The sequence below is a fragment of the Vanacampus margaritifer genome, chromosome 5, assembly GCF_051991255.1.
Source record: "Vanacampus margaritifer isolate UIUO_Vmar chromosome 5, RoL_Vmar_1.0, whole genome shotgun sequence".
Lineage (NCBI taxonomy): Eukaryota > Metazoa > Chordata > Actinopteri > Syngnathiformes > Syngnathidae > Vanacampus > Vanacampus margaritifer.
This window is the reverse complement of record NC_135436.1, coordinates 30,243,608-30,258,415: the sequence shown is the minus strand read 5'-3', so window position 1 is coordinate 30,258,415 and position 14,808 is coordinate 30,243,608. Positions and strand designations below refer to the sequence as shown.

Sequence of the window (14,808 nt, the reverse complement as noted above, 5' to 3'; positions counted from 1 at the left end):
AGAGGGCAAGAGCCAATCAAATATGTTGTTTACTTTCGCCCATTTCCACTCTGTCAATTGCACCGTGTTTTATGTGCTTCAATAAAATAAAATACTGTTTCGCGGTAAGACCACAAGGGGTCGCAATTTTATGATTGCAGCGAGTTGTCAGGTGAGCGAGGGTCAGTTGGCAGGCGCAGGTGAGTTACCGACTGTAATTTGTTCACGATGATCCATTTCGGCTGCATTTTGTCGCGTCGCTCGGCAGGCCTTAGGGAGAAATATGAAATGATTGCAGGATGTAAATCCAAAAAAGGAGGCGAGACACAGCTGCTTCTTTTCCAGACACTCCCGTTGGTGTTCACAAAGACCACCAGACTGACACGGAGGCTGCGCAAGAATCGCTAAAATGGCCCGGACGGGGATTTCGGGAGCGCGAGTCGGCATTCCGAGCCTGATGGATGTGCTTACGGAATGCGGGAGGCCGCACCGAGGGGCCTTGGATTTCCGGATCAGGAATTTCTCATTACGGCTCTCCTTGAACCTGGCGGACACGTCGTCAGTAAATCACGCCGCGGCTACAGCAGGTGTGGCCCTGACCTAACTCCCTCCCTCCCACCTTTACTGCCCGCTCTTCCTCTCGTACCGTGTCGCCGCGTACGTTGGTCTCTCTCGCCATCGCAGTCACTCAATCACGGAGTCCCTCAAGCATCCAAGCCATCGTTAAACTTGAACTCAAGGACGGCGCTTTAGTTCCTCTTCTAAGCGGGAAAATGACAGACGTCGTGCTCGGGGCTGGCTTTGACCAACTGCTACGGGTGTAACCAAACATTCTCAGAAGCGCACTGACGACTTCAGTGAAATTGCATTCATATATTCCCAGCTTAAAGTCAGTTAAAAAAAAACAACCATCTATATTTTTTTTTATCACATTCGTAATTGCTAAATTGTGTTATAGTGACTAAAGCATGGAAGACAATATTATTAAATCAATTGTATTTACATGTTTAATGCCTCTGGAAATCGTATTCAATGTATTTGAATGCCATTTAAGGCCTTCATTTGAGCGAAACCCATGTAATGACTTTTAATGCTTTTTAATGACCCGTAGCGACCCGGCGCTCAGGAGTTGAGTACTCGTGCTCGTAATGGTGTGAAAAAAAAGTGGTATCCCTAAAGAAAATGATTTGAAAATGTGTGGTTCAATTATTTCTTTTAATAAAACTGAAATTACTAATTAAATATATGAACCATCCGAAGAAGAAAGTGTATAAAAATGGTCTCATTTTGTTGGCCTGACAAGAGTGAACAATTTTTTGAGACCATTTTTGTTTCACTTCATGATTTCATTCTTCTCTGTGAGATGATGACATTTATGTTGACATGTTGTGGTCATTGAGTTTCTTTGCTGAAATATATTTTGTAAAAAAAAAAAAATATATATATATATAAAAAAAGGCGTAGGCTTGATAAGCTGTAGCTTCACCCTATGCCTTTTCGATTGGCTCGTTTCCCTCGGGGAAAAAACTCATCAATCAATCAAGCAATCAATCAAGGGTTCAACTGCAACTAATAAGTAGTAAATGATCATATCCTGAAAGTGTTGTGGGTGTGGCTGGCAGGGAATCATCATTGGGAACTTTCAGGGCTGGACAAATTCTGCCTAGCAACAAAATTGCCACACAGCCAAAAGTAAGAATGAGCAATTTTGTTGATCTACAAGCTGCCTTACATTTGACTTCATTCGTAAAGTTGCCTGGGGAGATTTATTAACATCGCCATTGGAATGAAAATCGGCGCTTTACCATCCGTGACCTCCAGCTGCGCCTTGGCCAGGATGCTGCCGGCGACGGTCAGCGCCTGGCAGATGTAGTAGCCGGCGTCGGCCCGCTGCACCGAGGCGATGGTGAGAGCGCCGCCGGGCGAGACCGAGAAGCGGCTGTTGGGCTGCTGCGGCTGGTTGGGGAACAGCAAATTCTGCGGGAAGATGGACAAACAACACAATTAGTAAATAGAAGCCACCTGGAAACATCAAGAACCAAATAAAAATGCTCTTGGCTCAGTTGCCGACCCGGATCTGCTGGTATTTATGTTTGGTGAAAATGCACTGACACACGACACTTGCTCACACGATTTATTGAGCAACTTGGGGATGAAGTGCTGCATCCACAAGGGAAAATACTACACATACATCAATTTATTTTTGATTAGTGGCGTCAGGCAAATACATTTTTTAATCGTAATCAACTCTTTAAAACCCTAAAATATTTTTAATACTTTGTCCTGCACTGCCAAAAACATATTTCTATGTATGTTTTTTTTTTTTCATGCTAGAGCATACAGAAGGCTTTGATAAAGCTTCTTACATGAAGAGGCTGCTTAAAGCAGTGTTAGTTATTACAAAGAGGGTCAGAAGGTGGCAGCGGAGTATAAGAGATCAGTCAGGGACATGTTCCGACAAGCTCTTTTTCCCACTCTTTTCAACAAGTTTTTATAGAGCTAGAATACAATATTCTGCAGGCCTTTCAAAATATGTCAAAATCCAATGAAACAGCCAGGAGCGAAGGGGCTTGCTTCAGTGAAAATGGCTGGGAGTGAATGAGTTAATCACATGACTTAAAGAGTTAACTGTTCTAAATGTACAATAATATATTATTACGTTTTCATACTCTTGTTAACATAAAAGTGGGGAAAATGTTAAACTGATGGCATAAGTGCATTTGTAAGACATCGGTGACAGCTCAGCGCATTTTTCCTTTCATATTAAGAGCTATCTCATTTTTAACATGAAGTAACGTGAAATTCTGCACATTTCTAAAATTGTAAAATACAACTTGGCCCCAGTCTCCGCCATATTAGGACATTTATTACAGCAAGATTTTGACGTGGACGTGTCTGCTGCTTTGTGACTGGAATTCCCCCAGTGCAGGCTTTCCAAGTAAGCGGCGGTCATAAATCGCAATTCAGTGGTGTTAAAGAAACAAACTCAAAACGAAGGCACTCATTTTGACACCCCTGTTTTATTATATCTACGAGCTTGGTTGCTAGAACACCGACAGATGATGATTATGACACTTCCATTTGGGGGAAATCTCTTCACTGGTGGAGAGCAGACACATTAGATTAATTAATTACGACAAACTGCTTGAATGCAACAAATGAACAAGCAAAACGATGTAACAAATTAGTCCATCCGTCGCACATGAGCGTTTAACACTTGCTTATCCTCAAGAGGGAGAAGGTGGGAAAGAATCATCATTTTCTGTCGCTTACTCTAATTAAGGACGCCGAGTTGGGCTGTTAATAATTAGCATCCCACCTCGGCGGAACTCGCTCGCTTCCACCAAAGTTCAACAGCAGCAGTGAGACACTCGGCAAAAAAAACATCATTTGCTTGTGAGTCAATGTCGGGGGGGGGTTTTAGGGGTAAACATCCCGCACCTCTTCTGAGCCTGCAAGCTACACGCGAGTGCGTGTTTGAAGCGTATCCGCAACTGAATCATATCAGCGGGCTCATCGACAAGCCCCGACTGGCTCCTAATTGGTGCTGTTGTCAAGTGTTGCGAGGACTCGCAGGTATTTGAATGGCTTAACTGCTCCAGCGAGAGACGGGATCGTTCTTATCAGTGCGACGGGTCACGGCAGGGAAAAGCGATTAGCGCTCCGCCACGCATGCCGCCGCCGGCTGACGGAAAAAAAAAAAAGACGGCTGCTGGAAAAAAAGCGGTAGTGAAGATACCGACGACAGATAGTCAACTGTGAAGATCTGTGCCCCAAAAAAATCCTGTGGTTCTTAACCCTGGTGGAGGTAATGAACCCACACCGTTTTTTTTTCCTATGCACATTCACCGAACTCTTTTGAAAAAGAAAATGATTTTAGTAGTAGTAGAAGTATAGGGTTTACTGGTGAACAAATTGAACAGGGAGAGCAGCCATTTTGTGTAGTCTGAAGGGATTACAATAATATCGAATCACCACAACATACCATCACAACAGCCACAAGTCGACTAATGAGTGCACCAAATTCCCTGCAGCACAAGCCAAGCAAAGAAGTGTGATCACTTGCAGCCAACATCACCAATCGTTTGAGTCGGGTGTTTGACTTGACCTCCGCCAAACCCCTGACACTGACTCATTGAATCCCAGTGGTGACATCGAACCCAGGTTAAGAACCAACGATTTGACGTGATGTTCCCGCAGTGCCGTTGGATCGCCGTAGCACGTCATTGTAGGAGCACGATTCTCGGTCAACCGACAGAAGCGCAAGGTCTGCCAGTGTTTGACCACAGCAACAAGAAGCCCAAATAACGGCAAAGCAAAAGAGTGCTGCGGCATGAAATGCTTATTTTTAAACACCGAGCAACACGTATATCCTGTCGATTGTGTATTATATTGCATTCCCATCTTGAAAGGTCCAAAATGTATGAAATCAACTTTTCAGTTCCCCATCCCATCTAAGCTGATCTGAATGGTACCAGGGTTAGCTGAACTCAACTTTTCTACATCACTAACAGGGTTTCCTTGGTCTGAACAATACCGGGCTTAACTGAATGGAACTGTTCTACAGTATGCTCGAGGTTGACCTGATCTGAACCTAAACACAATTGTTCTACAGGACAACTCGGGTTTAATTGATCTAAACCTTATCAGGGTCAACAGAATGAAACTGTTCTACAGTACAACTCGGGTTTAATTGATCTGAACCTTATCAGGGTCAACAGAACGAAACTGTTCTACAGTACAACTGGGGTTTACTTGACCTGAACCTTACCAGGGTTAACAGAACGGAACTGTTGTACAACACAATTGGGGTTGACTGGATCTGAACCGTACCAGGGTTAACAGAATGGAACTGTTCTACAGTACAACTCGGGTTTACTTGATCTGAACCTTACCAGGGTTAACAGAACAGAACAGAACTGTTCTACAGTACAACTCGGGTTTACTTGACCTGAACCGTACCAGGGTTAACAGAACGGAACTGCTCTACAGTACAACTCGGGTTTACTTGACCTGAACCGTACCAGGGTTAACAGAACGAAACTGTTCTACAGTACAACTCGGGTTTAATTGATCTGAACCTTATCAGGGTCAACAGAACAAAACTGTTCTACAGTACAACTCGGGTTTACTTGATCTGAACCTTACCAGGGTTAACAGAACAGAACAGAACTGTTCTACAGTACAACTCGGGTTTACTTGACCTGAACCGTACCAGGGTTAACAGAACGGAACTGTTCTACAGTACAACTCGGGTTTACTTGACCTGAACCGTACCAGGGTTAACAGAACGAAACTGTTCTACAGTACAACTCGGGTTTAATTGATCTGAACCTTATCAGGGTCAACAGAACAAAACTGTTCTACAGTACAACTCTGGTTTACTTGACCTGAACCTTACCAGGGTTAACAGAACGGAACTGTTCTACAGTACAACTCGGGTTTACTTGATCTGAACCGTACCAGGGTTAACAAAACGAAACTGTTCTACAGTACAACTCGGGTTTAATTGATCTGAACCTTATCAGGGTCAACAGAATGAAACTGTTCTACAGTACAACTGGGGTTTACTTGATCTGAACCGTACCAGGGTTAACAAAACGAAACTGTTCTACAGTACAACTCGGGTTTAATTGATCTGAACCTTATCAGGGTCAACAGAACGAAACTGTTCTACAGTACAACTGGGGTTTACTTGATCTGAACCGTACCAGGGTTAACAAAACGAAACTGTTCTACAGTACAACTGGGGTTTACTTGACCTGAACCTTACCAGAGTTAACAGAATGGAACTGTTGTACAACACAATTGGGGTTGACTGGATCTGAACTGTAGCAGGGTTAACTGAACTGAGCTGTACTGGTGCTAAGTGAGACCACGACGTTGTGTTGTGTGAGACGTGCTCTTACCTGACTTCCTTCCTTCTGCCAGAACACCGCAGGCTGAGGGTTGCCTTTGGTCTCGCACGGAAAGGTGGCGGTGCGTCCTTGGGCTACGATCTGATCCCTTGGGCGGATGACAAATTGCGGGGCAGCTGAAATGAAAAAAGACCAAGTGCGAGCTTAGTGAAGTCAAACAACCGGAAAAAAACAAACAAACAAAAAACACCAGAGTGGCGGGTTACTGGAGGTTTTCAAGCAAAGACGAGCAGTAAACCACACCATCAAACCAAAATCCATGCAGCCCAATCTCCAGGTTTGGCTTTGAACACCGACTATCATCGCCATGGAAACCAGGTTGGCCATTTATCCAGAGAATGAATGGCAGTCACGCTGACAACCACACCAATTGCACCCAAGACAACACAAGACTACGAACAGGTGGTTAAAGTCCGACTTGGTGAAAAGTGGTTTCAAAGCAAATGTTTGCTGTACCTCGCGCCTGACAAGCCACGTGTCAAACTTTGAAATCGAACGAGCAAAAAGCCGGCACGGTCGATACTCGCGGGCTTCATCAAACTGCTGCCAGAAACGTTGTAACGCGCCGCCAGTCGGGGCCCAAGTGAGACGTCTCGACACTGACAACTTGACACGGGAGGTTCGATAATAAAGCAAGAGGGGAGATGAGATTCGGAAATTCAATTGCCTTTATATATATATATATATATATTTCTTCCAACAATTGTGTGTTAAATTGAAAGTCTTTTATTTACGGAACAATTTGCTGCTAGCTTTAAAATAATGACTGTTTTACTCATCTGTCCAGCCCACATGTGAACTGCGACTGATTCCTTTTTTATTTTTGAAACCCACATACACGTTTTGCTCGTGGTCCTACGGAATTGTGTACATGGCTGTGAGTAGTAGATTTGGTAGACAATTGCTGCACGGCAACATTGTATCCCTTCCCCGTTTCTTCTTTTTATTACTTCTCAAGTCTGACAAGCCAGCTGGTTCCAGTAAGGCCCAACTCGGTCCCATTTGGCCGCTTTTTGCCTGTAATCCCTCCATCGGCGTGTGTGTGTGTGTTGCATTTGTGAACGATACACAGACGTACACACAGTTAGGAAGCGTACAGATGGCCGCAGATTTACAGCCTTCTCGCTTGGCCTTGTGCAGCTTGGATATCTTGTGGCTCTCAAAGCCGGCGACTGATACTGAGCTCCTAAATCACGCTCTGGCGGGGACTCAGCTGCCTCCCGCGCCTTCCGCAATCCCACACACGCCATCGATAAACACATAAAAAAAAAAAAAAAACAGCCACCGGCGCAGCCGCCTTGTCCTTTCTCACGCTCTTTTTGGAGCCATCTTCATCGTTGTGTTGCGGCATATAAGCACTCGAGGTAATACTTAATATTTATATTACTATTTCACTATTTTGTATTTTCATATAGATGATGGTTTTCGATTAAACGTTAAAACAAAAAGTGATATCTATGAATATGTACTGTTTTAAACAACAACTTGATCATTGCTCATACAGTAACAAATTTAAGTCATGTTAACGGTACACTGGCTTGTGTTAGCAAAATAACGCCTGCGCTGTTGCCATGGTGACCCTGGATGACATAATTGGATTTTTCTGGGCCAGCCAGGACGCCTCTCATACGGTGATCTTTACTTCTCAGAGGATTGCTGCACACTATATATCAGGACTTAATGTTCTGACAAGTTCTGTTAGCATTTTTGTGGATTAGCTTAGCTTCTTTAGCTTCTGATTACGTCTTTGTTGTAAAAGGTTATTCAAATACAAACAATTTTACTAATATGTACCTTTGTGTTTATGACTTCAAAGTAAAAGAGACCTTTGAGTTCATAGCACGTATGTTGATTAGTTGATTATTACCCAGGATCAAAACAAAACAAAATATAATCGGTGCCCAGATTTAATTCATGACATGTCACATCTGTTAGAGAGGAGGGAAAGACAGACAGACAGACAGGACACCCAACTTTAAAGGTCTGACTGCTACTTCTATTATTTCCGATGGGGTATCAATTCTAATAGTATAGAAATGTGAGTTTCACTTGCCTTGGTGAAAAGTGTTCAAAGCAAAGTGTACTTGGGATGCAAAGAGGGCATGCGGGATGGAGTCAAATCAGAAGGATGGTTACTTACCGACACGGCCGTCTGGAGACACGACAATGGAGTGGAGGACACACGCACACACAAATAAAACACAGACATTTAACAAAAACAGAAGAAAAACATGAAAGCAAAAAAAGAAATTAAAGTCAGAATGAATGACATGTTGAAACCAACCAAGACAGGGAAGGTCCAGTTTTTATTCACAAACTGCTACAGTGAACGCCCACATATGCACACCTTGGCTATCATACATTTACATATTTGCTTATTTATTTTTATTTGAAACTATCTTCCGTATTTATTGAAAATCTCACTTTTCAGGCAATTATGAACTTTTTAGGTAAATGCTTATGTTGGGGTTCAGTGTAGTCAGTTTTGGAGGGTCCTATTGTCTGATGATAGCCCCCCCTGGTGGTAGCCAGCTGGACCCTCTCTGCCCATTGCCACGTGTGGTCTGCAAATAGCCAGGCAAGGGTGCAAAAATCCCAGGGGTGCTATTTTCAATTTAAAATCCCAAGATTCCCAAGAACCAGGCTTGCAGATAAACTCCGGGGCGCCCCAGCACCACCCCCCTGCCGTCCTAGTGCCGCCTTTAAGCGCTCCCCCGCGGGGACCTCCGACAAGTTGGGTTTAATGGCGGTAAAAGTGCCGACAATGGCGGGAAATTATGGTTAGGACCTTTTTATTAACCCCGCAAACCCCCAGGTGAGGCAGTGGCGGCGTGCGCCAGTAAACTGTGAAATGGCTTTTCTGGCAACTGGATGATTGTGAAGGCGACGACAACTGTAGAAGAGGAATTAGGGAGGGGCAAAGTGTGGCACCTTGGAAACGTAAATAATTAAACGGATTCGTAGACTGCCGGCATCTCGGTGGGCTTGCGCGTCAGCAGTCAATGCAAACCTTGACATTTGGATTCTGCCCAGTCAAGGCTCCATTTATACACGGTAAAGCCGTAACCAAAAGAAAAAAAAACAGAAAAGGTGAATAGGTGGCAAATGTATATCATCCATAGCTATCCTTCTAGTTATTGTTCTTGTTATCATTGTAATTATCTATCATTCTAGCTTAAAAGCAGCTAATGAGCTACTGAGCGTCATATCTATCTATCTATCTATCTATCTATCTATCTATCTATCTATCTATCTATCTATCTATCTATCTATCTATCTATCTATCTATCTATCTATCTATCTATCAATCTATCAATCTATCAATCTATCAATCAATCTATCTATCTATCTATCTATCCTAGCTAGCCTAGCTACCTACGCTAGGTAGCTATCTATCCAGCTATCTATCTTATTTTTTTTGTCTCACAAGTTACGCTAACAAGGATATAGCTAAAAAGCTAGGCTAAACAAGAATAGGCTATATCTAACAAGCTATGCTAACAAGGATATAGCTACTTGACAAGATAAGCAAACAAGAATAAACCTAACAAGCTGTGCTAACCAGCATCTATCTAACAAGCTCGATATTTGGGTTTTGCCTGCGAAGATTACACATATGGAGGGTGTCCCAAAACTCAATATACACTTCTTATTTCATGTTCTGCAAAGCCTAAGATATCAAGCACCGATGGCCTCACCTGTGTCTTAATGATACCTGAAACCAAATAGAAAAAGGAAATGTGTAACTAACTTTTGGGACACGCTATACTAATGAGAGAGTGTTGACAACCAGAGGCCTGTCTGGAGGTGAAAAAACAATATCGACATCAATGATGAGGAAGTCAAATGAAAAGAGAGTTAAAGGTTTCTACGGAAATGACGTTACCTCGTACGGTGAGCGTGGCGGTGGCCTCCAGCTTGCCCACGCGGTTTTCCGCCACGCAGCTGAAGGTGCCTTCGTCGTTGACGGACGCCTTCTTCACCCTCAGCACGTAGTCGTCCTTGTCGTACTTGATTTCGTACCTGTCGGGTGAAACAGATGCAAGGTAAGGACTCCAAACAAAAAAGGACAAGCGAAGTCCGCTTACCGCCGCCTCCTGCTCATTCTGACAAATGGAGATTGCGAGGCGGATCAATTATTCAACGCCGTTCACTCGGAACCCCGCAAACGTGTTCAATATTCATGAAGTGTTTTTCGCAGAGTGCGCGCGGTGCATCTTCATAAAGCGAACGGCGGTCAAGGTCTGACTGAATGCGTGGAGTAAGCACACAAAAGGCAAAAGTGCTTTCAATTGGCCTGCAGTAATTAAATATGTGTGCATTGTAAAAGCTGTTGACAGGATAAGCGTGCGGTGAAGTGCGAAGAAGCGGGTTGGTTGCTGCGCCAGCTTGAAAAATGTCTGCTGTCTTTCATTTGCAATAATAACAGAATTGAGATGGCCACAAAAGCCAAGGCCATTTAACAGAACAAACTAAACAAATAGCATTGCGTGATTTTCCGGCAAGCGGTTTGGCTCAGGTGTTGCGTAGGCGGGATGCTGATAGCAACACGCTACACTCAAGTGTGACTTCTCCTGTGGAAATTCACATGGGACATTCTTGTGTTCAAGGAACGCTTTATGGAAATGCTTAAAAAATGCAACAACCCACCAAACAAAAAAACAAAACTAGCACTAGATGGAAACACAGCTTGAGGGTCTCAATTATTTATATTTATTTCTGTGCTTACAGCATCACTTTGCAATGAGGAGTTATCAATCCAGTCAACAGGTTCAAAGACGGAAAAGCAGGATGCTTCAGGTCAGATTTTTAGGGACACTTTGCGATAGAACTAACTGAACTAGACAAAGTGCAATTCCTGGCGAAATTGCGTGGCAACGCAGAAATGCTAAATGCTAAGATTTGAATGCATGTGCCTATGAAGTCAATTGAAGGATAAAAGTACTCAAATGTGGTCCAAGCGGGGTTTGAACCCAGGCACAGTACTCCGTGGTGGAAGGCAATTGCTCTAACCACCGAGTTAACTTGAGCGGTTCAAAGTCATGGCTAATGGCGCATTTATATTGAAAAGTGTCATCCGATACTGAAAGCTATACGTTGTGTGTTTAATCATTTCAGTGAAATTATAATGCATTATTTATGCAAATTGAAATGAATAGGGAAAGGTTGATATTAACGTTAAATTGTGCAAATACGGTAAGTAATGTGGAACGGACGATATATTCTCAGCATGGCATGAATTCTTGAAGCAAGTTGAAAATTTGGCCGGTGTAAATCGGATATATTATGTGGGAGTTATTTCACGGCAAAAAAGTGAGCAGAATAATAAGTGACTCAAATAATAAAGGTTAGAAACATAAGTGAAGCATTCCCACAAAAACTTGCTGACTGGACCAGCTAAGCTAATATGTTTGCCATGCTAACAAATGTGGATTTCACATTAGGGCTCATTTACGGTTAATTCGTGGTAATTCTTAAACATTCTCAAAACGTCTTACTGGTTTCCCAAATAGTCTTAATGGTCTTTCTCGTCACATGGAAATTTCCTTGTTCCCAGTTTCCTAAACGTTCTCAAAACAGTCACAATGTGTCACATGGAAATTTTCTTGTGACAAGAAAGATCATTTAGGAAACTGTTAAGGAAATTCTGCAACCTTCAACAAACCCTGACGTGAAATCAAGCTGGTGTCGTAAACGTTCATCCCTCAGTGGGATAAACATTTTAGTGGAAATGTGACATAAGACTTTTTTCCAGGTTGTTAACTCGTATACAAATGTACAGCTGCGGACACGCCCCCAACGAGGGGGTGCAGAACATCGGGACAGTCCCCATTGGATATTTTGGGATCCTTGGAAAAAGCATTGGACATAGAAAAAAATGTGTCTACCAAACCTTGGTGGAAACACAGCTTGGGACAGAAAAATTCTGCCAACCAGTCAACTCTACGATACTAAATAACACCTCAAATGATATACCAACGGAAACAAACATGCTTTTCAGGATACATCTGCTAACATGCACCGATCAGCCAATTCTGCAAGTGTACCAAAGTGTACGACTGTACGGCAAATGGGATATTTTGGACCTCTGTGGAACTTTCCTGCTTTGCGGAAACATCTTCAGGGTGTTTATTTTCAGGCTATTGCTCACACACACAAACTTCATTTCAGAGCCTTTACGATGAAAACCCACCAAAAATGTCTACTGTACTGACCCAAACTATATTGTGCGATGGAAACAAGTGTTGATTTTTTTCACCATTTCTCACACAGAAAAGGCTTTATTTGTATTTTTACGATGCCATGAAAGTCAATAATCCGTGTTTGTTTTCATAAGTTACGCAGCACAAGAGAGCGACTTCGATTGTTCATTGTTGCTTTTGTCCGATTTCATTACACGTCGTCATAAAACAGCGATGGACGGCATTCATTTTAAAAGCCGACTGTGTTTACCGCCGGTGATTCTTTGGACAATTACGTCTGGCACGAAAGCGCAGTTTGCCGCAATGCTTTTTGGAATATCGTCACCACGGCCCATTTCCCGCAGAGCTGGAAAAGCCATACGTGCAGTCGTATGTGCAATATGCACATACGCAGTACGCCACCATCCTGAAGCCTCAGATGATTTTTTTTTTCATGACATTTTTCAAGCGAGCGTTCAAAGGCCGCTTTATTGGGAGCGCATTCCTGGCCGCTGAGATGCCAGTTCCACCTCTCGGCACAGGTACTTAAGAAGCCATAATGATTATTTGACTGAGTCATGACTGAACGCTTTGTTCTGGAGGGAAATGTACAGTGGATGTATTGTGAAGCGCAGAGGAGTGGCGTATTGCAAGAACCTTACGGGACGAGTTAAGTGGCAGGTGCTGTGAAGGAGCTTTATGTGAATTCAATAGATTTATCACAAATTTTATATCTGTTCTAAATCTACAATAAAATGTGCAATATATATATTTTTAAATTTTCATACTCTTGTTAACGTAAAAGTGGAACAAAATGTTAAACTAATAGAAATATGGCTGCATATCTTAGTCATTGATACAGTAATTCCATAATAATTCATACAATTTTAAAAACAAGTGTGATATTGATTTGTGTTGAGGTCATTTTCCGGCCACTAGATGGCATTATTGCATTTGTAAGACATTGGTGACAGCTCAGTGCAATTTGTCTTTCAAAACCTTAACATGTAGTCACTTGTGAACTTCTGCACATGTTTAAAATTGTAAAATACAACTTGATCCCAGTCTCCACAAATATTTGCATTATTATTACATTTATTACTGCTGACTTTTGACATGGATGTGTCTGCTGTGTTGCAACTGGAATTCCCCCAGAACAGGATTTCCAAATAAGGCCAGGTCGTTAAATCGCGCGTTTAAAAAATTTGTGGCGTTAAAGGAACTTTAAATGAACTCAAAATTAACGCACTAATTTTGACACCCGTAACACAAATATTATTCATAATCCAAACCTTCAGTCCAAAAATGCATCAAAATAAAGCACCGTCAGCGCATGTTTGTGGAATAAGAAGCGTGTTTTGTGCTTTCATTTACCCACTAAATTTAAGTGAAGGTTTTACATGACATGCTCATTCGTGCTTGATTTTTTTTCCTTCTTGCTTTTGCCTCCAAAGATCAAAGTCAAATGTTGTCATCATCTTCCAAATTGGAATCAGAATCGCTGCGAGCTCGTTGTGGCCACAACGTGGAAGCAGACACAACAAGGGAACAGTAGCTCTTTATTGGCCAACAACTCTGTTTTCCATTACGGCAGGAATGCCGTTGCAGAGCGCAGCCAAGTTCTCTTTTATTTTCCACCGTCGCTGTACACACAAACACGCGCACACAAAGTATACAATCATCCAACACATCATTGCCGGAGTTCTGGGAATGTAAGCAAGTGCCAAGACAAGAGAAGCACTTTTCTGCTGGATGTGTCCTGAGATGAAAACTTTATTGGAGTCTTTAAATGCAAACTCTCCACACGCGTTTACAGAAAATCAGCCTTCAAAAGAGGAAAAACATTTCATTGTCTTCACGATGTCAAACGGTTCTCAACCAGCATGCTTGAGAAAAGAAGTCACAAATTTTAGCTCATCAGCAACTTTGACAAATGGCCTTCTGGAACTTAGCCTGTTTTGAGGGGCGGTCTTATCTCACGCAATTGAGCCACTTTAAGAAATAGAATACAATGATTGAGAGGATTTAATTCACACATATTTATGAATGAAATATGTCACGTTAGACCAACCGTCCGCAACTTGCGGCTCGGGAGCCACGTGGCTCTCTACTGTGGCTCCCTGTAAAATAAAATAATAATAAAAAATGTAGAAATATATATATATATTTTTTTAATACATATTTTTAGATAAAATATTCATTAAATGGATTAATGATTCAGTTAAAAAAAAGAATACTCATGTCAGACTCCACAAGTTGAAAGTAAAAAAAAAAGTAACCATAAAATCCCAAAAATTACCATTAAATGTCTTTGGATGGAATTGCCCAAAAAGTCAGAAAATTTATAAATAAATAAAAAGGAAGAAAAGAAAACGTTTAAAATGCAACTATAAAATGTCCCAAAACAAAAGAAGAAATCCCAAAAATTATCATAAAAATGTCCACAAAATTGACCCAACACACACAAACAAATAATAATAATAAAAAAAAAAATCTAAATTTGATAGTAAAAAAGGCGAAAAACAAAAAAATAACAGTGGAGGACGAGGTAGAAGAAAATGAATGTCAAAGTATTGGATGCTGCATATTTTTCATTAATACTGACCCTTGCGTTAGACCAACTGTCTGCCCTGTGGCGGACACTTAGACGTGGTCTGAGCAAGCGTGAAAGCGTTGAAATCGACTTTCTAGACAAACAATCGAGCTCGTTAGCAGCATACACATTCATG

At 42.0% G+C, this 14,808-nt stretch overlaps 1 protein-coding gene across 15 annotated transcripts in view; it reads right to left on the bottom strand.

The window, feature by feature from the left end:
• robo2 (roundabout, axon guidance receptor, homolog 2 (Drosophila)) overlaps positions 1-14,808 on the bottom strand; it is a 342,596-nt gene that overhangs the window by 55,224 nt on the left and 272,564 nt on the right. For 11 of the 15 annotated variants that reach the window (XM_077565197.1, XM_077565205.1, XM_077565200.1 and 8 more), the window contains 4 exons: positions 9,784-9,920; positions 8,038-8,049; positions 5,889-6,013; positions 1,785-1,956 (listed from right to left, as the gene is read on the bottom strand). In XM_077565197.1, coding sequence (XP_077421323.1) covers positions 1,785-1,956; positions 5,889-6,013; positions 8,038-8,049; positions 9,784-9,920 — 446 coding nt within the window. Of the gene's footprint in view, positions 1-1,784; positions 1,957-5,888; positions 6,014-6,103; positions 6,584-8,037; positions 8,050-9,783; positions 9,921-14,808 lie in introns of those variants that run through there. The other 4 variants (XM_077565199.1, XM_077565211.1, XM_077565212.1 and 1 more) reach the window with 2 other exon arrangements.